The sequence below is a fragment of the Tiliqua scincoides genome, chromosome 5 (assembly GCF_035046505.1).
Source record: "Tiliqua scincoides isolate rTilSci1 chromosome 5, rTilSci1.hap2, whole genome shotgun sequence".
Classification (NCBI taxonomy): domain Eukaryota; kingdom Metazoa; phylum Chordata; class Lepidosauria; order Squamata; family Scincidae; genus Tiliqua; species Tiliqua scincoides.
In genome coordinates, this window is record NC_089825.1 from 26,856,361 (window position 1) to 26,881,938 (window position 25,578).

The following is a 25,578-nucleotide window of genomic DNA, read 5'->3' on the forward strand; positions in this document are numbered from 1 at the left end:
GACAGATTGCTGTCAGCACAATATCAGAAAGCTTCACCTGAATTATTCAGCATTTGACGTGGCCTTGGGTGCCCTTTAGGAATTGCAGCGAACTACTTTCAAGATGTTCAGCTTGAGCTATGTTCAGCAAAAAATAGATCGCTTAAGGGTTTTTAAATCAGTGAAGCACGACGCAGATCAGGCTGAGGTTAATGGGAGTTCTCTGCTTCACTTTCCAAGGGGCCTAGGATTCAGACTAACTCCTGATGAAAACAAATTTTTAAAATTCCTGGAGGCATTCACAAGGCAGTTTCATGAAGGAGCAAAACAAAAGCTTCAAGGAACCTGCTGAATTTCTGCTAAAACAGTTCAAGTTAACCTCCTGAAAAGGGCAACATATTTCTGCTTCTGCAGCCCTGTCTTTTTCCTTGTACTCATTTCTGCTGCTCCCTCGGGTAACAGAAGAAAGTTCGTTTCTCTTTTGTTCCAGACATCATACGAGAATTCCTCTTCCCCGTTCAACGTGACAAACGGCATCACTTCTTCTGTTTCTCTTGTCTTTCAAACGGTCTCATAATTTTTTTATACAACCACCAAAGGAAAACCCTTCTGAGTTGGGATACTACTGATTTTAACAGGTGCGTATTTCTCAAAAATATTTGCATTTCTATCATATTGTTACCATGTGCCCCCTTCACTGAGAGGTGAGAAGTTTCAAGAACACAGCACTACCGAGGTTCTGGCTTTCAGAGGGAGCGCTGGAGGGTTCTGGTGTTTCTGTAATACTTGCTCTATTTACAAATGTACAGGCTGAGCACTGGATTGAGGTAGACAATGGAACATCCCTTATGATCAACAACGATTACATCTGTTTTCTAAAAAAAAGGCTTGACTGTATCCTCAAAGGTGCTGTTAGTTTCCAGTTTCTTCTTTTATGGCCCAATCCTATGCTGGCCTGACACTGGTGAATCTCAACCTGCATTCTCAACAGCAAAGATGCAACAAAGCAGATGTAGTTAGATGCACTGCTATATCTGACATGCTAACTTTACATGGACAAAGGGTGCAATCCTATCTTGCACTGGAACAGGCAAGCCAAGAGGCTTACGCAGTATCCTGCACAGGATAGTGGCCATAAGCAACTCAGCCAGAGGCAAGGGGAAACATTTCCCCTTACCTCTGGGTAAGGGCCACTGGCCCCTATGGGTCTCCTTGAACTTGTGCCACCTCTTGAAGTGGCACAAGTCTGAGGAGAGTGGAGCGGCTTGAAGCTGCTCTGTTCTCCCTGGCAACGGGGGTTGGGATCCAGCATAACTGCCGGATCCCAGCCCCGTCTCCTGCTCCCCACCCATCCGCCCCCAGGGTCGCCCACTGCCCGCCCTCCCCCTGCCCAGAAATGCCTCCCTCCCACCTCCCGCAAATATATCAGAGCCTTGCGTCAGCACATCGAAGCCGATGTGGAGGCTTCCATCAGCCTCTGCAGGCAAGCACTTCTCTGAGTGCTGGCCCGGCTTCCTCCTGAGGAGGCGCAAACATACCTTACTGCAGGATTACACAAACCTATCAAGGGCAGGATTGCGCCCAAAGAGTTTTTGACATTGAAGAGTACGCCTAATTCCTCAATTGTCGTCTGAAATGGTACAGTCTAGAAAGAGCTGTGCAATGTGGCATTTCTGAATGTGTCATCTCTCTAAACTCCTGTTATCCAGAAGCCTTGTATGTTATATATTCAGAAATAATTGCTTCCTGGACTACTACTTAGTGCCAAAAGTCTGGGGTAATTCATTTTAGCTCATGCAAGAACTTTATCTTCAAATATCAAACTAGAAATATATGGCAGTATGCAAAAGGGCAAACTACTTTTAGAAAAATCCCCAGCTGTTCCCCAAAACAGAACACTTACATTTCTATAACCCAACGGTTCCCAGACTCTGTAACTGGGAAGACTGTGCTGCTGCCAAGGGTAAAAGAGCAGCGCAGGCCTCTGGAGTGGGGACGTGGGGAGTCCTGCGGAGCCTTCCACAGGGTTCCCCAAGCCTCAGAAAGACTAAAAATAACTATGACTGGAAGTGGGTTATTATTGTTTTTCCACACCCTCGGAAGCTGGCATTGCATGTTGTAAATAGAAAAAGCCCCTTCCCAATCGCTGCCTTTGTCCCTCCCCTGCCCCTTAAGAGGTCAGAGTCAGGGCTTCCCTGGCTGGGGTGTTGCGACGCCCCAGTTTGGGAACCTCTGCTCTTACCAATAGCGTGAGCATAAGTATTTTCATCGAATTCAGCTGCACCTAATGGATTTAATCTAGAGGTTTTCTGTATTATATATCAGACTCACAGCCCAATCTTAACCCGATCTGGAATAGGCAGACCAAGTGGCTTGTGGTGTATCCAGTGCAGGTTAGGAGGTGGCAGCCACATAACTTGGAGTAAGGGGATATCTATCATGCTGTGTGCCAGCCACCCCTGTCAGATTACTTGGATCTGCACCTGCAAAGTCACTGGCACAGATCCAAGTAGCCTCGTGTAATACCAGGCTGACTAGGAAGGGGGCATAGAATCTGGCCTAAGTTGCCCAGGATGGTCCCACCCCCTCCTGGGCCCACTCTGCCCAGTGGTCCACCCTCCCCCCCTTTCAAAAACACCCCCATTCCACCCTCCCGCCACCCTCTCCAACCTGCATGCCGGCCACACTCAGCTGGTGCAAACTTAGTGGATCCAGGTGGTATGGGGTCTGGATTCTGCTTCCTGAGCCAGTGCATGTCCGTGTGCTGGCTAAGCCTACTCTAAAGGAGGTGTGATTGTGCTTTATGGCATGTTTGCAATACTTCTGGGTCAGCGCAAGGGACTTGCACTGGCCCATCTCCATCTCAGGATTGCACTGTCAGTAGTCTATGAGTCTATGCATTACCGGAATTCATTAAGGCATGCAAACATTTGTTGGCATAAAGGCAAAGAAATAAGGTTTACTTCATATAGTCTCAGGCTAATCATATATGGAAATGAGCCAATGGGAAATTATTATAATGTAATGTAATGTAATACAAACAGCATCACTCAACATTTGTCCCCTGCTGTACCACTTCACATGGTCCACCTATTGGAAGCACTACCGAAAGTAACTGGTGATGAAGTCATCAACAGTTACTTTGGGTTGGGAGGTCAGAACAAACACGACAAAAACCAGTAGGAGGCTCAGGGTGGACAGGAAGCTTTCTTAAGCATGCAAAAACCATGCTTGGAGCTCTGCCTGCCAAGCCTCCTACTGCTTTGTTATGTTGCATCACTGGTCTCACTGCTGGGTGGCAGGTGTCCAGGGATCCCATGAGTACCACTAGATACCACGTCAAGTACCACCAGTGGTACCTGTACCACTGGTTGAGAAATAATAGAATAGAATAGATCAGTATATGCATGTATGTGTGAGTCTGCACACGGAGAGTCACATAGAGTGACAGCCCTAGGGGCATGCAATATATCTCAATAACTGAGGGTCAAGTTGGTAGTAGCCTTCAAACTCCCAGCATGCCATGATGAAGCCCAAATCAATTTTAAATCAGTCTGAGAGGCAGAAAAGACCCTTCATTGAATAAAACAAAGGAATAACATAATACTTACTGGATCCTGTTTTATAAGGTCTCGATCAGACACTACCGCAATGAGGTGGGTGAGTGTAAACACAGAGTTAAGAACGTAAGAAAAAAACAAATTCTTATGCAGTGTTATCCTTTGACAGCTGAGACTCCTGAAAAATATGCACCACAAATTGTAAATGAGTGTTTTGATTCTTATGTCACATCATAACAAGCACATGCTGGCAATTTCAGAAGAATGCAATCTGGCATGAGGCATTTGGAAAACACATGGCTGGCACCGAAGCCATGGGAGCTCACAAAAGTTTCCACACCTGTTTAAAGCCGCATGCTTTCCAGAACACACTATAAGGCTCTCACAGTTTACATTCTGTGCCCTATACGTTCAGTTTGCACAAGAGAGGTAGAGAAGTACTTTGAAAGTACGTGATTTATTTTCATGAATGCAAATTATGAACAGCACAATTACTATGCTATAAGGAGGTAGTCTTTAGAACATTGAAATGGCAATTACATAATGTGGTAGGAATGGGTATTTAGCTAAGGAACCTGGAATTTCCCTGGATGTCAGGGAGATTTGGATACATATTCTGCATGGTTTTGATTCTTCCTTGGATCCCACAAGAAGAGACTTATTTCCTGTTTACTTGTGGCCAAAATAATCAAGAAAATGGCCTATCTTTCAAGATTTCCACACACGCAGAGCCAACATTTTGCTAGAACTAATCACAAATAGCTGAACTGTTAGATCACTAGATCTGCGAATGCAGAGAATAATGTTCTATGTTTGATTGAAACAGCCTTCAGTAGCTAGAATAGTAAAGCATCCTGTATCACAGTGTTTCTCAAACGGTGGGTTGGGACCCACTAGATGGGTCGCAAGCCAATTTCAGATGGATCCCCATTCATTTCAATATTTTATTTTTAAACTATTAGACTTGATGCTACCATGGTATGTGACTGCATTTGGGGAAACATTACAGACCTGTACATTTAACAAGCTACTATGTATACCTGTTGTATTCTTTTAACAATGGTAGTAAATGGGATATACTCCTGGGTAAGGGTGGGTAGGAGTGCAGCCTAGGATTGTTAAAATTTTCCTGCTTGATGATGTCACTTTCAGTCATGACATCACTTTGGGTGAGCCCTGACAGATTCTCATTCTAAATAGTGGGTCCCGGTGCTAAATGTCTGAGAACCACTGCTTATTGGGATATGGACAATATGGATATACTTATATTAACTGAGGGCGCAATCCTAACCTCTTATGTCAGTGCTTTCCAGCACCAGTATTGTTGCATTGCACAGATGATCAAGGAGGAGAATTGGTGGCCATACATGGCCAGAATCGTGTATTGATTGATTTTACTGTGTATCAAGCTTTCTGAATTACTCCTGTTGAAAAGCGGTATATAAATATTCTTAACAGCAATAACTGTGAATGTATCAATCAGGCAATTGAAGAAAAGCAATTAAAAGTTTGAAGAAAATGCTTACTTGAAATAGAAGAAAATTCCCAAGGAGATCAAAAGTGAAGCTATAGACAAAGCATGTCCTACTATAGTCATATAGTAAAGTATGTATACCATCTGAAATAAAAAAAAAGACTAAATGGAGCAATGATAACTAGAAATAATATATTGCTTGTCATCAGAAACAAGGGGGGGGGGAGAAATGAGGTCCCTTTTGGCAGTGCAATAAACACAAAGGACACAGTGTGACCACAGTTAGGGGAGTCTGTTGATTTCAATTGATTGGCAACCTTCAGTCTCGAAAGACTATGGTATAAGCCTACAGCACCTGGTATTCCCAGCACTTGACAGCACTTCTAGCAGCAACTGTTGCCCTGCACATGCTTGATCTTGGAAGCTAAGCAGGGTCAGGCCTGGTTAGTACTTGGATGGGAGACCGCCTGGGAATACCAGGTGCTGTAGGCTTATACCATAGTCTTTCGAGACTGAAGGTTGCCAACAACTATATTGCTTAGACGCTCCTTTGAGGCAGAAATATATTAGATATTTACATCTTTATATGACTTATCAAAGGACATCTGCATGTAAAAGTAGATGTGCGGTATGGGGACGTCTCTTCTCCTTTGCTCTTTCTGCTCCAAATGGCTCTGAAGGCAAAGGGGAGGAGCCGCTTTACACAATGTTCAGGTTCCCGAAACACTCAGCATTTTGTCCTGTCCCCACCCCCCAGGAATGCCAGTGGTGCTGATTCATCACAGCACTCTTTCTCTTGGAGTGGTTGACAGTTTAGTCAACAATGTGGGGCATTCTGGGCCAGTCAGTGGCCGTTTCCTGCTTAGTAGATCGACTATGGGCACAATCCTAACCAGGTCTGCTCAGAAGTAAGTTCCATTTTGTTCAATGGGGCTTAATCTCAGGAAAGTGTGGTTAGAATTTCAGCCTTTTTCTCCAATAGTGTGCTATTTCAGATAGCACTTGACTTTCAGGGAAGGTATCTGTGGTGCTGAGTTATTTATCAGAGCTAAACTGAGGAGAAAACCACCCAAGGGGACAGACTGCAAGGCAAGGAAGCAGAGGCCACGGAGAAGTGTTTCTATATAAAAGCATGTGATGTAGCAGACCCGGTTGAATCTGTCAAACATCACATCATGCTTAGCCCTGAATACACCATAAAATAACCTAGGTCTATCTTCTCCAATCCATTTCTTGTGTACTCTTAATCACTTAGCGCTCTGCAGTCACACTTTACATAACCATGTGGGAGTTGGGAAAAAATGTTTCAATCGCATTTGCTAAAACAAAATAATTAAAAACCATTGAAGAAATGGAAAGAAGAAGGCAGAAAGGCATTTTCAACAAAGAGGTCTTGATGTATAGGCAAACCCAGCCCCCCCATCCCCTGCTGAGTGACAATTGCTTGCAGATGCCGGAAATTGGTGCAAATAATGTTGCATATTATTCAGCTGCACATTATTTTGGTTTTTCTGTTCGCTGCATTGAGAATAAATAATGTTTAGATTTTCTTCGCAGGAACAGTGTACTTAATAGGTATCATGCCTCTCTCTCTGCAGACCGCCATATGGAGTGATCAAATTTGTATAGACTTTCACTTTAATACCTTTGAGAATATAACTTCTTACTGCAAAGTGTCACAGGCTCTGCAGCGATATTAAAGCCAGCTTATATCAATCTAATTTGATTTTCCTACACTACTGTGTAAAGGGAAGGCCATTGCTAGATTAAATTGCAGCACACGTAAAAAGAGAAGTTGTCAGACTATTGGTGCTCTCTAAAGCACAAAAATGGGTTAGGAATACTGTTAAAAACATGAGATGAGCCTTGCTGGATCAGACCGTTTATTCTAGCTTTCCTTTTTTACATACTTCTGAGAACTTCACATTTGGTCATGAAGGCAACTGCCTTCCTCTGCTCTCTCCCAACCCTTCAGACCTGAAATTCTGATCCTGAAAGTTTCATTTAGGTAATACTGATATCTTCTATAAATTTGTCTAATCACCTCTGACATCTATGTAACCTTATGGTTATCACCAAATCTTATGACAGTGAATTCTGTAAATTAATTATGTGTAGTATGAAAACGTACAGTGGACCCGCAGTATCCATGGATTTAACTCATCATGGATGCTAGCAGATACCAGGGTCCAGATGTCAAACTCTTTAAAAAGAAAAAAAGCATGCCAAAATCATGTTTCCTACCTTTGTGCAGCCAAAATGTAGGGTTTCCAAGACTGTAGAGCTCTTTCTAGGATTAAATTCATTCATTCCACCTTTATTGGCATAAACAATCCATCAGCTAGGATTAAATGACCCACTTCCAGGTCTCACTGAGGTTCCCCTCTCCACCCAGTCTAGCTCCAGAATGCATGTGGACCCTGGTGTCTGCAGATTTCAGTATCCACGGTGTGTTCAGGAAAGAAACACCTGTGGATACTGAGATCGGGCCTGTACTTTCTTGTCCTGAATCTACTATCAATTTCATTGGTTGGCCCTGAGTTTCTTTAAAAAAATATATAGAAGCATGATGCAGGCAGAGTTAAGCAACGGGAGAGAGTTAAGAAAGGCAGCCATTGCGCCTTGTGTGCGATGGCTGGGGATTTTCCCGCCCCCCAGCTGAGAGCAGGCTATGGCTGTCAGCCGATTGGCTGCACAGTGGGGAAGGTGGGAACCGAGCTCTGCTCAGGTGCACGTGTGCCTGGGCAGCTCAGTGCAAGGTGGGGGTAGTCCAGAGGATTTCTCTGTGTCCATTCTAAGGCAGCAAGACCAAGGGGTGAGCCAGGGCCGCTCCCATGATGCCTGACCAGCTCGAGGAGGCTGATTGGCAAGCCTCTTGTCTGAGCTGACCAAGTCTTGCAAGGGAGGGTCCTGCAGGCCTGACAGTTCTGCTGCCTTACCCCGACTTTCGGGCAAAGTTGAAAGGCAGGCTTAATGATCTTTGAGTGATGACTGGAGTCGGGTGGACGCTCTACGAGACCGGGGAACGAAGATGGCTAGAGCCGTTTCCCCCCATTTAGCATCCTGCACTTTTGGAAGGATTTTGGGTTTACCCTCAGTTTGCCCTGTTGCAGAATTATCAGTAACATCAATAAAGTTGCCCATTAAATTCCAAAGACATGGTCTCTGTCATTATTGGGGGGAGGGGGTTTGCTGGGGTAATGTTTATTTATTTATTTGCTGTATTTTTATCCTGCTTTGCTCTCCATATGGGGATCCAAAGCAGTTGTTTATGGTGCAGTCCTATGCACACTTTTCTGGAGTAGACTCCATTGAATACAGTGGGATGTACATAGGATTGCACTGTAAGACCGTTAAGAATTCTCCAGCTGAAATCAATGGGATGTGGAAGTGCTTGTATCAACATCCAGTTGCCTTCCACTTTGTCATCCATTGGTCCTTCTAACCCAGTATTATCTATACCCTGATTGGTGGCAGTAGCCCTGCAGGGTTTTAGGCAGCTCTTTCACAGCCCTGTCTAGAGATGCAAGAGATTGAACCTGGGTCTTGCCACATTCAAAGCAGATGCCCAGCTGCTATGGGCATGTCCTTCCTAATATTTGCTGAATCGTATCTTAGACTCCATTATAAGTACATGATCCTGGTACAAGTTGTGTCCACCAATTATGCTGTTTTTCAGGCCCTTAAATTTTTGTGTGCTTGAGGTTGAGAATCTCCACTGCGCAGCTTTACGTTTTATATTGCCCTTCCTCCAAGGAGCTCAGGGTGGTGTGTCTGGTTCTTTTGCCCTCCTCACAGCAATCCTGTGTATTTCTGTGACAGAGTCTTGCCCAAAGTAACCCAAGAAGCTTCATGGCTGAGTAGGGATTTGAAATGGAATCTTCCAGGTTTGATTCCAATATCAGAATGGTTGGCTGGCAACCTTCAGTCTCGAAAGACTATGGTATGAGCCTACAGCACCTGATATTCCCATGAGGTCTCCCATCCAAATACTAACCAGGCTGACCCTGCTTAGCTTCCAAGATCAGACAAGATCAGGCATGTGCAGGGACCAAGGCAATCCAATATCAGAACCATTACACCAACTCTCTCCATTTTTTAATGTTTCTATTTTAAAAAAAATTCTTAGCTGTTTGCTCCTTTTGCCAGTAATGGCCTACATATACAATGATAGACCCATTCTTTCTTCCTCTCCATTGCTGTGCAACTGCACCAAAAGTAACAGTAGGATTAGTAGAGAGTTTTAATAGCTTACCTTATGCTTTTCATTTGTGAAAGAATTGCACCGTGTGTAGTTGGACCATGTTCGATTGCTTTCAGGGTGCCGGAACCAGGTTCCCGTTTCATCACAGTATTTTGTAGCTATTTCTGTGAATTTAAAGGTGTAAGAGATATAATTTGTTTAAGAAGTCTAAGTCCATACGCTAAACTAGCGATTTTCAACCAGTGTGCTGTGGCACATTGGTGTGCCATGAAAGGTCTGCAGGTGCACTGTAGGAGTTTGGAGCACAGCAGCTGAAAAACTCTCTGAGGCTCAGTTTCTAAGGCAATTCCATCACGCACTGAGACAGTGGAGGAAGAAGGATAGGCCATTACTACAGACAGTGGCATTACTACAGAAGAGTCTCCCAGAAGCTGGAAGTTACATTACAAGAGGCAAAGACCATGGAGGTCAGTGCGCTATGAAAAGCAAAATACACTAAACCCAACTTCTAATCAATTTGAGGTGACATTTAAATCTCAGTCACCCTATCAGTGAGACAGGTTATGACATACCAATTTTTCCCTTGGCTGCATACAGATAATAGCTCAGTGTTTCTCAAATTTTGGGTTGGGACCCACTAGGTGGATTGCAAGCCAATTTCAGGTAGGTTGCGTAGCACCTAGCTCAGCTGCCATTGAAAATATAGAACAGAAAATACAGGGTATACAACTGCTGGGCAGAGCAGGCTCTCAGTGGAAAAGAGGCATGGTGCTTTGTCCTGAATTGGTGGGAAGACTGGACTTTGGAAAGGGGTGAGGGCTGTGTGGTTGGAGAAGAATCCAAGTCTGTGTTCTGCTTTGACTTCCAAGCTGGGATGTTTGAATTCGAAACTATGCAAAATAACAGCACAAACATGCTGTGTAATGGGACCTTTGGCTGATCGTGGCTTAGGTTTGAGGCCTAAATTGATTACAGGTGGAGCCTATTTATCCACGTTAGTTCCATTCCGTGACTCGGCGTGATTAACAAAAAACACATTGTGCTAAATTCCATAGAGTTATGCAAATACACTGCAGCCTCACACTTCCGGGTGGAAGGAAACTAAGGTGGCTCTTATCAATCCCCTCCCCTCCCCTCCGCACTTAGCCCTCCCCGTTGCCAGCTGCCTGGCTTTTTTCACATGGGATGCTGATCTTTTAAGAGTCTAGCCCTATGTGTTTCTACTCAGAAGTAAGCCCCATTGTAGTTAATGAGACACCAGCACAGGGCAAAGGAGGCAAAGGTGTGTGTGACTTTCAGTTCCCCCACCCCATTCGCGTTGAGACAAATCCGCAGATAAAAAATCAGTGGATAAATAGGCTGCACCTGTATGTCACTTCTGGCATGACAGCACTTCCAGGCTAATGACATCACTTCCAGTGGGTTCCGACAGACTATCATTCTAAAAAGTGGGTCCCAGTGCTAAAAAGTTTGAGAACCACTGTAAGAGATCCTTATTAAAAATATAACTTAAGTCTTCCTGTAATGTATTTGTGAATCATCTTCACCTTCTTTATTACATTTTTCCTGCCCCTTTAGGATGGAGAGGATATAATAAAGATATTGAGATGAATTGGTTTTGGTCAATCCTGCCATAAATGAATGGCAATACATAGTGTTTTTTATTTTATTCAATCAATAGATTATTTCCATGAAGGACTAATGCTGAAAGCCAAATTTGGATGTTTATGGGCATACACATACAGCTGCAAGGATATATTTGTAGTAGATCCATCTGTTGTCAGTCACAAAGCTTTATTTGCTGTTTTAGTTATGCACATAGTGGATCTACTTGAATGCACTTTTTTGGTGCATCTTTCCATTTTTAAAAAAGTTCAATGGTCAACATTACATAGGACCAGACCAGTAGAAACAGAAGGAAACCAACAAAATCTGTTCCACTTTCCACTCAACCCTCTTCATGTGAAAAGAAAAACATAATGATTGGTTCAGCTAAGGCGTTTCTCAGCCATTCAAACACCCCTGAGGACTAACAATGTGGAATTTTGTATTATTTATTTACGAGAACATTTGTTTCCTGCCCTTTCAGACAATTCCTCCCAGGGAAGCTAAACAACCATGAATGCCTCCAATCGCCCTGCAGCAGTGAAAAGCTGTGTCAATAATTCATTTATTTACAAAAATTATATCCCACATTTCCACTTTAAAAAGTTTATAATGCAGATTACAATTCCAATTAAAAAGCAAGAAATAAATTGTGAAGTCCATAAAGCAAAAACCTGTAATACAAAAATAACAGAAGCAACATACAATGAAAACAGTTGCTATTAACAGTTCAAGTGAACAGGTGACGTCGACAAAATGGAATACTGGACTGAAATGATGAAGGCGCAGGTATAGAATCGGAGATACCTGGCTTGGCAGCACAACATGTGAGAAAAATCTTGGAGTTGCAGTGCATCACAAGATGAACATGAGTCAGCAATGTGATGCGGCTACAAAAAGGCAAATGCAATTTTAGCCTGCATTAGTAGAACCGTAGCTTCCAAGTTGCGAGAAGTCATGGTTTTGCTTTACTCTACATTGGTTAGACCTCACCTGGAGTACCTGTGAGGTCCAATTCTGGACACCTCACTTTTAAGAAAGATGCAGTCAAACTTGAGCAGGTCCAGAGTAACGCAACGAGGATGATCAGAGGGCTGGAGAACAAGCCCTACAAGGAAAGGTTGAGGGACCTTTGTATGTTCAGCCTGGAGAAGAGAAGGCTGAGAGGAGATATGATAGTGCTCTTCAAATCCTTGAAGGACTGTCATATGGAAGAAGGGACAAATTTCTCAGCTGCCTCTGAGAGTATAACTAGATCCGACGGGTACAAAGAGAAGAGATTCCGACTGGAAATCAGGAAAACCTGAAGGTAAGGACGGTTCAGCAGTGGAACAGGTTGCCGAGGGAGGTGGTGGCTTCAGTGGTTCACGTCACCCGATGCGGGATGCCAGCGTGTCACCCCCCCATGCTGTGGGTGGAGCAATACCCCAGGTGGTGGGCGTGGTGATGTACCATCACTCTGCCCCCACTGGTTTTTTCGCTGTACCTTCTGATAGAACACAGATAGAATACATTCTGCATGAAATTACGCATTGGTTGATATATAACATGCTGGTATTATTCCTCCAAACTGTGATTTTAGTGATTTTGATCACTAGTGGTGTCACCCCCCTGGGTGTCAACTTACTAACACCTTATTGCAGCAGTTCTCAAACTTTTAGCACTGGGCCCCACTTTTTAGAATGAAAATCTGTCCAAGATCTGTCATGGTGGAAGTGACATCATCAGGCAAATTAAAATAAATAAGTATAAATAATGAAAGTAAAACAAATAATTAAATAAGCAGAAGCCAGCCCTGTTCCACCAAGTGAATTTCTTCTATAGTCTGCCTGCAATAACAGCCGCCTCCAAAATCAGTAAGGTTTTCAGCCCTACCAAGTGCCCAGTTCAATTTAAGAACTTCTGTTTAAACCAGATCACTTCAGAATCCACCTGGTTTTGCAAGTCTCTAAAAGGTTCACCTTATCAGCTGAAGCCTCTGTTTTGATCCTTTTTAGGGGGGGTGGCTGCCTTCTGGATCACTTGTTTAGCTCCAGGTGCATAGTATCAGGACCATTCTGGTAGCCTTGCAGTCTCCTTCACCTGATCTTCCACACCAGCCAAGGCACGTTTGCTTACTCGTGAGTAAATGCAATCATGTGACTTAGTTTCACTTTCCATAGGGCTCAATACATTCATCTGCTTGGAGGGAGGGACTTCCCTTTCTGGTGTTTTTGGAGGTTGCATTCATTGGACCAGGACCATTCTGGTGTCTTTGGATTCCTCTCAGCCTGCCCTTTCTGACAGACTAAGTCAAGTTCGCCTACTCATGAGTAAACGCACAACACGGCTCACTTTCACTTTCCATAGGGATCCATGCATTTTTTGTTCTCCAGTTGTTTGGCCATAACTTTTGATAGAAATGAGATATTTCACTCTGGTTTTTTTGCATTGCATCCCGCTCAAAATTCTGCATCCAACAATATATAATATGATGGGGTTACTCCCAACCACCTCGATTTTAGCGCGTCACCCCCCAGTGCACATCACCCCCTGTGCGCGTCCCCCAGTGTGGCCCACACCCCCAGCGCCCCCCCAGTGCCGCCACTGGGTGGCTTCTTCCTCACTGGAGGTCTTCAAGCAGAGGCTCAACAAGCACCTGCTGGAGATGCCCCAAGACGATTTCCTGCTACAGGTTCGAAGGTTGGACTAGATCCCCTTTAATTTTCCTTCCAACTCTATGTTTCTTTGATTCTATGATAGGTGAGCTTAACCTGACATCTAAGGACAGTAATGCTGACTCTAGCTGAAATTCTCTGAGAAGGACATTCAGAAATCAAGGCACCACTACACAGAAGGTCTTCTCTCCAACACTGGCTAGCTTAGACTCCAAAGGTGGAAGCACCTGACGAAAGGTTTCAGAGGAAGATCTCAATTGATGAACAGGTTCGTGGGACAGAAGACATCTTCAGCTACTGGTTCCAAACCGTATAGGGCTTTATAGATCAAAACCAGCACTGGGAAAAATGGGTTCTGTTGGAGAATGTCTGGTAGGCATACAGAAGGTCCTAGATTCAATCCTTGCTGGAGCCAGACAGGGTTGGCAAAGCTTGAGTCTGATAGTGCTGCTGCCAGTCCAATGTAAAAAGTACTGAACTGATTGGACCTAAGATTTGATCCTGCATATGGCTGCTTCATGTGTTCAACTGGAGAGCCATCACAAGCAGCACACTGCCAATGATTGCGGCACTGGAAATTATCTGGATCCAAGTGCAGTATTCGTTGTGTCCTGAAAAGAACATCAGCACCTTCCAGCCTGATTTTATGAATTGCTAGCTTTGGTTAATATCCACTGAGATTCCTATCCATCCATTTCAAAATCCCTTGTTATTTTTGAGTCTAGTTGTACTGTTGGCTATAATTGCAGTTCAAGGCAAATATGTGTGACAGAAAGTAAGAAAGGGTGGGGGAGAATTTTTTACTCCACATATGCTAGCAAATAAAATCTTCTGAATTCATGTTAAGAATTATTTCTGCAGAAAGGAATCTAGGATATTCTAACTTTAAAAATAACCATAGTAACAAGCACAGCATAACATTCTAATACAGATAGTTTTTTAAAAAAAAAGCTTGGTGTTTGATTTCCTTGGGGTCCAATCCCATCTTTTCCCCTTCCTGCTGGTGCAGCCATACCAAAAAGGTGTGCACTATACTCAGCAAAAGAGGGGGGGTGCATTGGGAGGCTTTGGAGGGGAAAGGGGATTTAAATCTTTATGCCCCCACAAGCCCAGCCTCCTGCTCTGCAATGGGTCTCTTTGGGCATGTGCCAGCCGTTATGGTGGCCAAATCTGGAGAGGTAGGAAGTGGGGAGCCTACCAAATGGGAGGATATGATCCAGCAAGTGCCATCACTGGGTTCATGTGCACATGTGTTGGTGGAGCATGTCAGAGTCATCAGGGATGGCATCAGGCAGAGGATCTGTTCATGCCATTTCTGGATCCACTAAAATTGATATGTTTCAGCCTGTATCGGCCTTATTCACCATGCTTCTTGTACTGTGTAACACAACCCTCAATACGCAGTGAGAAGTCTTCCACTAATGACCCAGTCCTATCTGGGACTTAAGCTGATGGCTCTTGTGATCCATCAGCACAAATCCCAGATTGACAGTGGGCAGGTCACAGCTACCAGGGCAAATGGCTGGAGGCCACACACAAGCGACACCTCTTTCATTCCGTCATCACAGGTAAGTCTAACAGGCACAGTTCAGGGGAGGATTGTTGGTGCATCGGGGTAGGGAACAGGCCAGGCAGGGGAGGTTCTGGGGTGGTTAGCAGCTAGATCATGGTGGCAGCCACACATGCCAAGATCCTATTCCCCCATACAGTATCCTGCTGCATTAAATGGGATGCCAGGAATTGGACCATTAGAATAGCTAGCATTTAATTACATCAACCAATGTGTCAGTTCATGTGTCATTTTTTATATTATTTAAGCATAGAATATTTTTGAATGTTTTAATTTTCTTTAAAAAAAAATGTTTGTTTCTCAAGCACAGTTCCTGGCTGTGGGTTACTTCCACCTTAACAAATTAAGCAAGTGAAGATACTGACAAGCCAATGACTCAGGGAACATGTTTTCATTCTATGACCAGGCACACACTTTATATAGAAACGCTTGGAATAAGCACACTCCAAGCAGTCCAAAGGAAAACTCTTTCGGAATAATGATGTTTCAGAGCAAGAGCTCTGGGGATCTGATGTTGAAATGTGGTACGTGCACAGGCAACACAGGAAAAGAAAAGAACACATTATCTTAGCTGTCCATCAGGTTAACTTGTAGATCATCTTAGACTGCTTCCCTACTAACTTCTCCATGACATCTGCTGCCAGATACTATCTAAAGCTGGAAAGCATTTGAAATATTAAACAGAGATTAAAGGTGACTAGGCTGTAGAACACAATGTATCCAAAATTTACCTAAAGTCCTTCCATTAATATCCATTAACAACATTCATTTGTCTCCTTCACTGGCCAGTACAGTTTAGTCCTGGGGGGGGGGGGGGTAATCTTTGCTCTAGTAATTACAATCCAGGATCCTCCATGGATACAGAATTCATAGATACTGGAATCCATTGGGGAACCAGCCTGGCACTACCATTATTCACCTGAAGACTGCAACCAGCCCTCTAGATGTCACGCCAGCCTCCCAGCCTCCTCATAAGGTTTCCCAGATGTAACAGCAACTTCTGGTTGTGTCCGGGAGGCGTTCCGAGGTAACACCTCAGAACAACTCCCAGACACAACAGAAGCTGCTGATGCAAATTGGAAATGGCTTTCAGTCGCTCCCAGGAGGCCCTCTGAAGCCTTCTGTGGTGCAGACTAGGCATTCATGGAACAGTGAAGCAGACTGTTCCTAGTCTGAATCTCATCTCTGCCATGAACTCACCAGGCAAACTGCTCCCTCTCAGCCTCAGTCCACCAGTTATACAGGGGTAAAAATACAGGGTTGTTGAAAAGGTCACTACAAGATAATAGATGTGACTTTGAATGCTCAATAGTGCTGCACTGCTAACTGGGTAAGAGGCACTTTTTCAAGTGGGTGCTCCTCTTTTATTTAGCAGGGGGAGAGTAACTGGCCCACCTCACCCCAGCACTGTCTGTTCTAGTGGCTGTCTGCTGGTATTCCTTTGCATCTTTTTAGACTGTGAGCCCTTTTGGGACAGGGAGCCATTAGATATTTGATTTTCTCTGTAAACCGCTTTGTGAACTTTTTGTTGAAAAGCGGTATATAAATACTGTTGTTGTTGTTGTTGTTGTTGCACTGATGCAAACAGCCAGTCCTATCCTCCTCCCGCAGCTGCATCAAAAAGGCACATGCTGTATCCAGTGGTGGGTGGGTCAGGAAGCTTCAGAGGGGAAAGGGCATTTAAATTCCCTACCCCTCTGTAATCCTCAATGGGTCTCCTTGGATCAGGGCCTGCTCTTCAGTTGCTGCAAGTGTTTGAGGCGAGAAAGGGGGGGAGGCTGAAAAAAGGGTGGATTTTCGCAACGTCTGCAAAAATGGTGCATACCTTTGCTACCTGATCCAGCTCCTCCTGCAGCCTCCTCCACTCCTCCCCCCTCTTGGCCCTACCCACCCCATTTTGCCCGCTTCTTGCCCCCCCCCCACTGCCTTACCTTTTCCAGTGGGTCTGGAGAGATCTGCTGATGGGCAGGAAGCACTGCTGCCTCTTATGTTCTGAGGCTGAGCCTTCAAGGAAAACCACTCTCATCACCCTAGACCAGTGGTTCTCGCACACTTAGCACCAGAACCCACTTTTTAGGATGAGAAACTGTCAGGAACCACCAGAAGTGACATCATCAAGCAGCACAATTTTTAACAATCTTACAGCCCAATCCTGAGCTGCCTGGAGCTGCGGGACCTGGCAGCTCCACAAAGGGCTCCTGCCGGATCCAGAGCCTCCCGCGCTACCACAGGAGGCTCCTCTTCTTCCCTTCCCCCAAGAAAGGGAAGCAGTCCCACAATGGGTTTACTCACTTTAGCGGCAACTGTTTGGTCGCTGCTAAAGTGAAGGCGCTCGTGTACTGCACGCAGCCCTGCCCAAGCGCCCTGGATACTGTGGAGCTCGGCTCTGTGGATTCACCTCTCCCCCACTCCCCGACGCATCTCCCCCATGCCCCCAGCCACGCCTCTCCTCTCCCCGTAACTCCTCCCTCATTCCCCCAAACACGGCCCCATTTCCCATTCTGCGGCCCGGCGGTCACAGACACCGCCGAGCCACGGAATGCAGGTGCCCGCTGCGCTCCGGCTCAGCGCCGGCTGGAGCTGAGCCAGCTCCAGCAGGAGCCCGTGGTAAGCCTTGCAAACGTGCCTTACGGCACATATGCAACTGTGGTCCGCGCCACGGAGGCGCGGCATGGACCACAGGATTGGACTCTTAGGCTGCAATCCTACCCACACTTACCCAGGAGTAAGTCTCATTTAGTATCATTATTAAAAAAATATACATAGTAGCTTGTTAAAAGTAGAGGTCTGTAACATTTCCCCAAATGCAGACACATACCATGGTAGCATCAGGTCTAATATATTAAAAATCAAATATTGAAATGAATGGTGACCCACCTGAAATTGGCTCACAACCCACCTAGTGGGTCCCGACCCACAGTTTGATAAACACTGCTAGACATTCTAGTTCACCCCTTCATTGACTTTATTGACTATTATCTAATAAGTGGGCAATTATGGATACAATTCTGGCTTAACTGTATGGTCTGATCCAATCTTGTTTGCCATATATGTTTTGTAAAAATGAAACAAATTGTGTAAATATATTAGGTGTAGTGTGATAGATAGCTGTGGTGGACTATATCACATTAATTTAGACTGGCGATCGCTCACATCCACCAACCCAGTAACCACTGTCTCATACATGTACAAAATCTGCATTAGTGCAGACTTGGACTGATTATCTGTGCAGAAGTGCCCAAAGATTTCACTAATTTAATATGTTACTTCTGCAAGCTGTGCCTAGAGTGGAAAAAGCCTGATAATATTTTTAGTTCAGAAAAATAGGAAACCATGGAGACACCCATCCCCGAATCCATATGGTTTGCATTTAACAGGAACAAATCAGAGCTGAAGACATATTATTGGCTCATCAATACCTCACACATTTCTTTTGTACAGAAAAACCTGCTCTTACAGCCACCCTCAAGTGGCAATCACCTCCATTAGCAATTGCTAGTTTGTGGTTCCCGTAAGATTTTCCTGATTCACTCACTTTAGATTAAATCTCCCAGTGAACAGTAATCTGTGAAGTCCATTTCTAGATACCTGCTGACTTGCCCAGCAACTGTGATGTGTGCCTGTAAAACCTGATAAATTGACCTGCAGAGAAGCTTCTCTAGTCGAAACAAAAGTTAATGAGTAGGTCAGTAAAGCAAGGGAGTAATGCCAAACAGAGAAGGAGCAGAGGAAGAGGAAAGAGAGCAAAAGTGATGACTAAGGAAGATGGTAAAAGTCAACCATAAATGCTTTAATTACTAAAAGCAGCAGGGGGGAAAACCTTTGATTCTTCTCTGCAGAGTTTGGAATTTAAAGAAGTGTAAATTTATGAAGAATTATTAAAGTAAGTACAAGAAAAATCCTGACACTACAAATCTTGACATTACAAAACTTAAAAAAAACACACCCAAAGAAACAAAAATAAAACGGTATGAGTATATTTTGCTGTCTGTCAGTTCTAGTTTTCTCTAGTAGCAGAAGTGGGGCAAGAGATTAATAATAATAATAATAATAATAATAATAATAATAATAATAATAATAACAACAACAACAACAACAACAACAACAACAACAACAACAACAACAACAACAACAACTACTACTACTACTACTACTACTACTACTACTACTACTACTACTACTACTACTACTTTATTTTTACCCCGCCTTTCTCCCCGAAGGGACTCAAGGCGGCTTACAACAGATTAAAAACATAATTTAAAACAAATAAAAACATATTAACACATATCATAAAAAAATAGCAGTCCGAATAAAAATAGGTAAAAAGAGCATAGAGCAGCAGCAAGTCATAAAAGAATCAGGCCTGTACAAAATATTAAAAGATGTTAAAAAGATGTTAAAAAGGCCGAGAACTCAGAAGGCCTGTTTAAACAGAAGGGTCTTCAGGCCTCGCCGAAAGGTCTCAAGAGAGGGAGCCATTCTTAAGTCAAGGGGAAGGGAGTTCCATAGCGTTGGTGCCACTACTGAGAAGGCCCTATTTCTTGCTGCTGCCCCATGTATCTCCCTAGGCGGCGCACTTGTAAAAAGGCCTTCTCTGATCTAAGAGGACGAGCCGGATTGTACGGGAGTAGGCGATCTCTAAGATACCCTGGCCCAGAGCAGTATAGGGCTTTAAAGGTCAAAACCAGCACCTTGAATTGGGCCCGGAAACGAATGGGCAGCCAATGCAACTGCTGGAGAAGCAGACTGACAGAGTCGAACCGCCTACCTCCAGTAACCACACGGGCCGCCGCATTCTGCACTAGTTGCAGTGGGAGAAGGCATTGTGTGATAATAAATGTCAAAGAATGTCACCCTGTTGGACATTGCTGGTGAATGCCAGCTCTTCAGGCTCCCAGGCCAGATTCTGGTGGCAACTGATGTCCGAAATGGAGCTACAAAACGATCCATAGCAGAAAGATCTAGAGCCTCTAGAAGTGTACTCAGCAATGCCATCACTGGTGCATGTTGAAGACTGGAGGCCCTTGAATTTGCCACTATCTGCCCTTTTTGGTATGGATTGGGCTTATCATCCCCCAGATGATTCAATAGGAGTGGCAGAAACAGCTTGATGGCCCTGATTTGCACTGGGAAGAGTGTAGACAAAAGTAGATTATATGGGGTGCAAGTATATGATTGGTAATTGATTTGGTAGGTTTAAATTGGGGTGGTCTGTCTGTTCCCACCCTGTGGAAGAGCGACACTATACAACAGTGTTTCTCAAACTGTGGGTCAGGACCCACTAGGGGGATTGCGAGCAAATTGCAGGTGGGTCCCCATTCATTACAATATTTTATTTTTAATATATCAGACTTGATGCTACCATGGTATGTGATTGCATTTGGGAGAATGTTACACATCTGTACTGTAACAGGCTACTATGTATATGGTTTTAACAATGATAGTAAATGGAACTTACGCCTGAGTGTGTGTGGGTAGGATTGCAGCCCAGGATTGTTAAAAATTTTTCTGCTTGATGATGTCACTTCCGGTTATGACGTCACTTCTGGTGGGTCCTGACAGATTCTCGTTTTAAAAAGTGGATCCTGGTGCTAAAAGTCTGAGAATAACTGCTATAAAAGATTAGTTTGAATTCTGTTTTCACCAGAGGTCTGAGATAAAAAAAAGTTTGCTGGTTAGAAACAATCAACATGTGCAGTTCTGGTCTTCTTGGATTCCTTTGCTCTCATTTTCTCAGTCCTCAGCCTTTCAACTCCCATGCTGAGGCTTTCCTAAGTCAAAACAATCTCCTGCTTCTCTCATTGCAGCTCGACAGGTGATCAACATTCCATCAGGGACCTCTTGGTGTGCATAATCCTCATCAAGGGAGATCTCATCCTCAGGCCTGAAGCTCAATCACCAGCTGATCCTGACTGTATCCCAATGAATGGCTCATGATGTTCAGTAGATAATTGGCTCCATCTCCTGAATCACCATTTTATATGTGGCTCTGGTTGGCAGAATTCTGAGTGCTAGTAAAAAACAAAGCCTATTCCACAAGGCCCCCCCCCGCCCACCTTGGACAACGCTACAGAAGATCAGGCCCTTTCTCTGGTTACTCTTTCTTTTCACACACACCCTCAAACTTTTGATGACCTTTCTGAAAGCCACAAGCTGTTGGTTTGGCTACATGTATTTCTATGAATAATTCACGGGCACCAAGCCTCTGTGGCTCAATAAACGGTTATTTTTGCTTCTGTTCTTCCAGGAACTTTGTAAAGCTGTCTTGGACCATAAAATATAGGAGTGAGACCCTGGGAATAACAATATTTGTTTTACAGAGATGAACCAGCTTTGAGCAGCTGCTATTCCATTCACTACCCCTAAAAATGGAATGATTATAAATGCAGGCAGGGATTAAAAACAAACAATGCTACTTTCATTAAGTTGGCTCTAGGGAGTGCATGGATAAGTCAAATGCCAGGAAGATGCTACAGTGTGAAATGCTTTGCTAGTTGGTAGCGCAGCCATTCATAAATGCAATAAATAAAACCATTTTATTTAATATGCTTAACCTTCAAAATGTACAACACTCCCTTTATTTTTAAACTTATGATAAGAATTGCCCCTTCATTTCCAAACCCCAAACACATTTGCCAAAGATAGAAAAGGACTCTACCAGTTGGATCAAAGTCTGGAAAATAATCCGGGCAATTTTGGTCAGCCAGTTTTCCAGCAGGGGTGTCATCCCAACATAGCCATCCGTCCCATGTCCGATTACAGAATAGTCCTAGAAATTCAGAAAGAATAAAGCTTTATTGTTTAGAAAAGTCCCACGTATTACTTTACCCTGCTCCAATGATCCCTCTATGATCAGGGGACCGTGGCCTGACAAGGAGCTTTTTGATTCTGCGCCAGCACAAGGGTTGCCACAGAATCAAGCAACCCCATTGTGGGGCTACTTTCCTTACCCAGGGGAAGGGGATAAATGTCCCCTTCTCCTGAGGAGCCACCGGTGGCTGCCTGGTTGCGCGTTGGATGCCAAGGCATCCACTTTCAGTGCTTCAGCAGCCCCGTACTCCAGGAAGCTCAGGACTGGGCTGTAACATTTTAACATTATAAAGGGCAAAGGGGATTTAAATACCCTTTTGCCTCCAAAGCTTCCCAATCTATTCCCTGCTGAATATAGTGCACCTGTTCTTGGCACGGGTGCACAGTGGGTGGTGGAGGAGGGAAGGATAGGATTGGGCTGTAAGAGATGACAAAATCCACTGAAAGTTATTGCTGAAAGTTAGGTTAAAATCCTAGACACATTTACCTCGGAGTAAGCCCCATTGACTGTAATGGGACTTACTTCTGAGTAGACATGCATAGGATTGTGCTCTTAGTGCTACTACTAGAACTTGGTGCTGGCAGTTTTAAATTGAGAAGATTGCTTATCTCAACATTGAAAACACCAAACGTTCCAAGATAACACAGGCCTACAAAATTGAGGGTCAGAAAAGTTTTTCTCCCAAACTTTATGGTGGTTTGATATGAATTTGGGGTGCCAATTCCAAAAATGGCATCCGTTTTGCCCTATCGCATCTGGTTTTGGAGATATAGTATAGCCTCATTAGTGAATGGTTCAAGCAGCTTCCTCATGAGGAAGCCATGGTGTAGGCTTCCTCATGAGGAAGCTGCTTGAACCATTCACTAAAGAGGCTACACTATATCTCCAAAACTAGATGTGATAGGGCAAAACGGATGCCATTTTTGGAATCAGCACCTCAAATATACCCAGGAATTGGTGTAACGTTTAAGGAAGCAAAATGTGTGTTGGCCTGTGTAATTTTTTCACTTGCGGTTCTTTTTTTAGACTTTCCTTCTCAAGTGCATTTTTCCTCCCTAGGTGAGATGTATTTGTGTATAAGCTGGAAGATTTGTTCATGGAATCAATTGAAAATGTTAGCAGGAGAATGAGAAGTGCAACTACATCACATTTTCAAAAGACAGCAGGGTTGGTGACATAGGAAGGTTTTTTCTATTCTGAATACATTTCTCATATAACAAATGAACAAAAATTGTTTTTTCAGTACAGAATACAAAGCTTTTTTCACTCCACAGGAAATACAAACATTCCCACCCCCCATTCCTATTTTATGAAAAATTAACCAATTTTATTTCTACACATTGTTATCTTTGATATGGATTTTAACTCTGCTTATTTTTATTTGTTATTCCTAGTTATTGGTTGCCTCATTCAGATAATCACTTTTTTTTACTCAAGCGAGGTCGCTTTAGTTCAGTTCTCTGTTGTACAGTCTGGACTGTGGTGTTTTGCCTTTGACTAGCATGTACTAAGCTAAATGGTCACTTTCAGTTACACAAAATTCATTCCCTGTTACATCTCTGCTGAGGAGATTGCATGTATAATACAATAGAATACAATACCAGAGAGAGAGAGAGAGAGAGAGAGAGAGAGAGAGAGAGAGAGAGAGAGAGAGAGAGTTTCATTGTGTGATGTACTCCTCTTTATGACAGGGTGCAATTTCAGATCTTTGTAGGAAATTCACAGAGATTTTAGTCTGAGGTGGATGGGAGGAGAGGAATGAAAATAACAGCATAATTCAATGGCCTGTTCAATACAATGGCATATAATGGACATTAAGGCTACATTCAGTGCATAACCACAACTCCGTGTATATAAAAGCACAGGGTGTGGACATACTTTTATCTTATGTGAGCAGGTTATAAGGGCTTCTGAGGAAAAATCACACATGGTCTGAAAAATAGTACAAGTGGGCACACTTTATCTGAGGGTTTGGTACCTGTGGATTTCTTCATTCGTGGGTTTTGAAACTGTGGGGGAGGGCCCACCTGAACCCTCTGAACACAATTGGAGCTGTGCTCCAGTCATGTCTGAAGATGTTCTGAGGGCCAGAGAGGCTACATGTGGCTTCCCTGACCCTCAGAATGCCCAACTGGGGCAAAAAAAAGCAACTTCTGGTTTCTTGGGGAAAGCGGAAGTGATGTTTTTATGTCTTTATAAGGCATTCTGAGGCCCAGGGAAGCCCTGTATTGCCTGCTGTCTCTAAAAGTTGTGCCTATTTGCATTGCCTGGTGAGCCATGGACTACAAGAGAAAGAATGGGTAGTTATCATCTAGACATCCCACCCTTCTCTTGAGCTCTGGGGCTGAAGGCAGGAAGTTTGCCTACTTCCCCGTCACCTTTGCAAGTGGTGAAACTTGGATAGGACTGGGTCCTCATTCTCCTGCATGTGTAGACTTTGTAGTAATCACTTGCAGAGGATTACCACAAAGGCCTACACATGCAGGAGAATGAGGACCCAGTCCTATCCAACTTTCCAAGTGCCTATGTACCTATGCAATGGGGCATAAGTCAGACCCTATGATGTGGGGGCAGTCACAGAGGCCTCCTCAAGGCAAGGGAGCATTTGTTTCCTTACTTTGGGGCCGCATAGGTGCTGGAAAGTTGGGCAAGATTGAGTCCTGAGATGGTAAACTGGGGTGGTAGAATGCTGTACAACTTCAGACTACACGCGGGGGATAACAGTTTTTTTACTTCTTGTGTTCATGCTTTCTTTTGAATTTTTTTTTAAAGATACAACACCAGAAATAATATTCATAATTCATAGACTAAACAATTTATCATCAGATTACACACTACTAATCAGCACACTGCAGGTAACATGGTCAATAAATCATAGACAAAATATCACAGGAAGAACTCTGCTCAGCTAGTGCAAGGCACAAGAGGCATAACAATAATTTTAATCTTGAAATGAACCTAAGATTAGGTGAATGTTCATACAGGGCTTTTGCCCAGTTCAAACAGAAGGGAAATGCTCACTCCAAAAAGGTAACCTAATACATAAGCTTTGAAGTAGTTCTGGTTTGAGATTATATCTTATCCATTATTAAGTGTTTCTGTTGTTTATTTTACTAGCCTTTGGCTGTTTCTGAATGTGTCCCCATCTCACAACTTCGCTGACATCTCACAACATTTCCTGATATGAACAGAAAACATGATAACGTCAGGGGAAAAGGCACTGTCTATCTCTCCATGCACATGGAATTCCTGCACCACAAACACACACACAGGTGCCTCAATAGCACATGCAGCACACTGAGGTTGGTGGTGTAGCTGGAGGGGGCGGAGCATGCAGTCTGGCAGGGAGTGGGCAAGCGGCCCCTCCCTTCAGAGCCATTCCCGGCGGGGGGAGCAAAATGGAGCTATACAGCTCCGTATATACGGCTATATGGCTCCTGCCGGGAATGGCTCCGAAGGGAGGGGCAGCTTGTCCACTCCCTGCCAGACTGGGTAATCCATCCCCCCTCCAGCGACACCACCAAATGAGGCAGAAATGAGGTTCTGTATCACCGCAGGGCTCGATAGCCTCACTTCCACCTCACTGTGTTGTGTGTGTGTGTGTGTGGTGCAGGATTTTGAAGGCTAATCTCTGTTCCTGGTGCTGCAGCACTTCCCCACTGGGTCTGTCTCACAGCTCACGGCAACATTCTGGCAGATGAACCCACAACCCATTTTG

At 44.0% G+C, this 25,578-nt stretch overlaps 1 protein-coding gene across 1 annotated transcript in view; it reads right to left on the bottom strand.

Moving 5' to 3' along the window:
• Positions 1 to 25,578, bottom strand: part of CALCR (calcitonin receptor) — a 192,722-nt gene that overhangs the window by 49,962 nt on the left and 117,182 nt on the right. Inside the window, exons 5-8 of the mRNA XM_066628742.1 lie at positions 21,708 to 21,818; positions 9,269 to 9,381; positions 5,066 to 5,157; positions 3,591 to 3,717 (exon numbers count right to left, since the gene is read on the bottom strand). Of these exons, the coding sequence (XP_066484839.1) occupies positions 3,591 to 3,717; positions 5,066 to 5,157; positions 9,269 to 9,381; positions 21,708 to 21,818 (443 nt within the window). The remainder of the gene's footprint in view (positions 1 to 3,590; positions 3,718 to 5,065; positions 5,158 to 9,268; positions 9,382 to 21,707; positions 21,819 to 25,578) is intronic.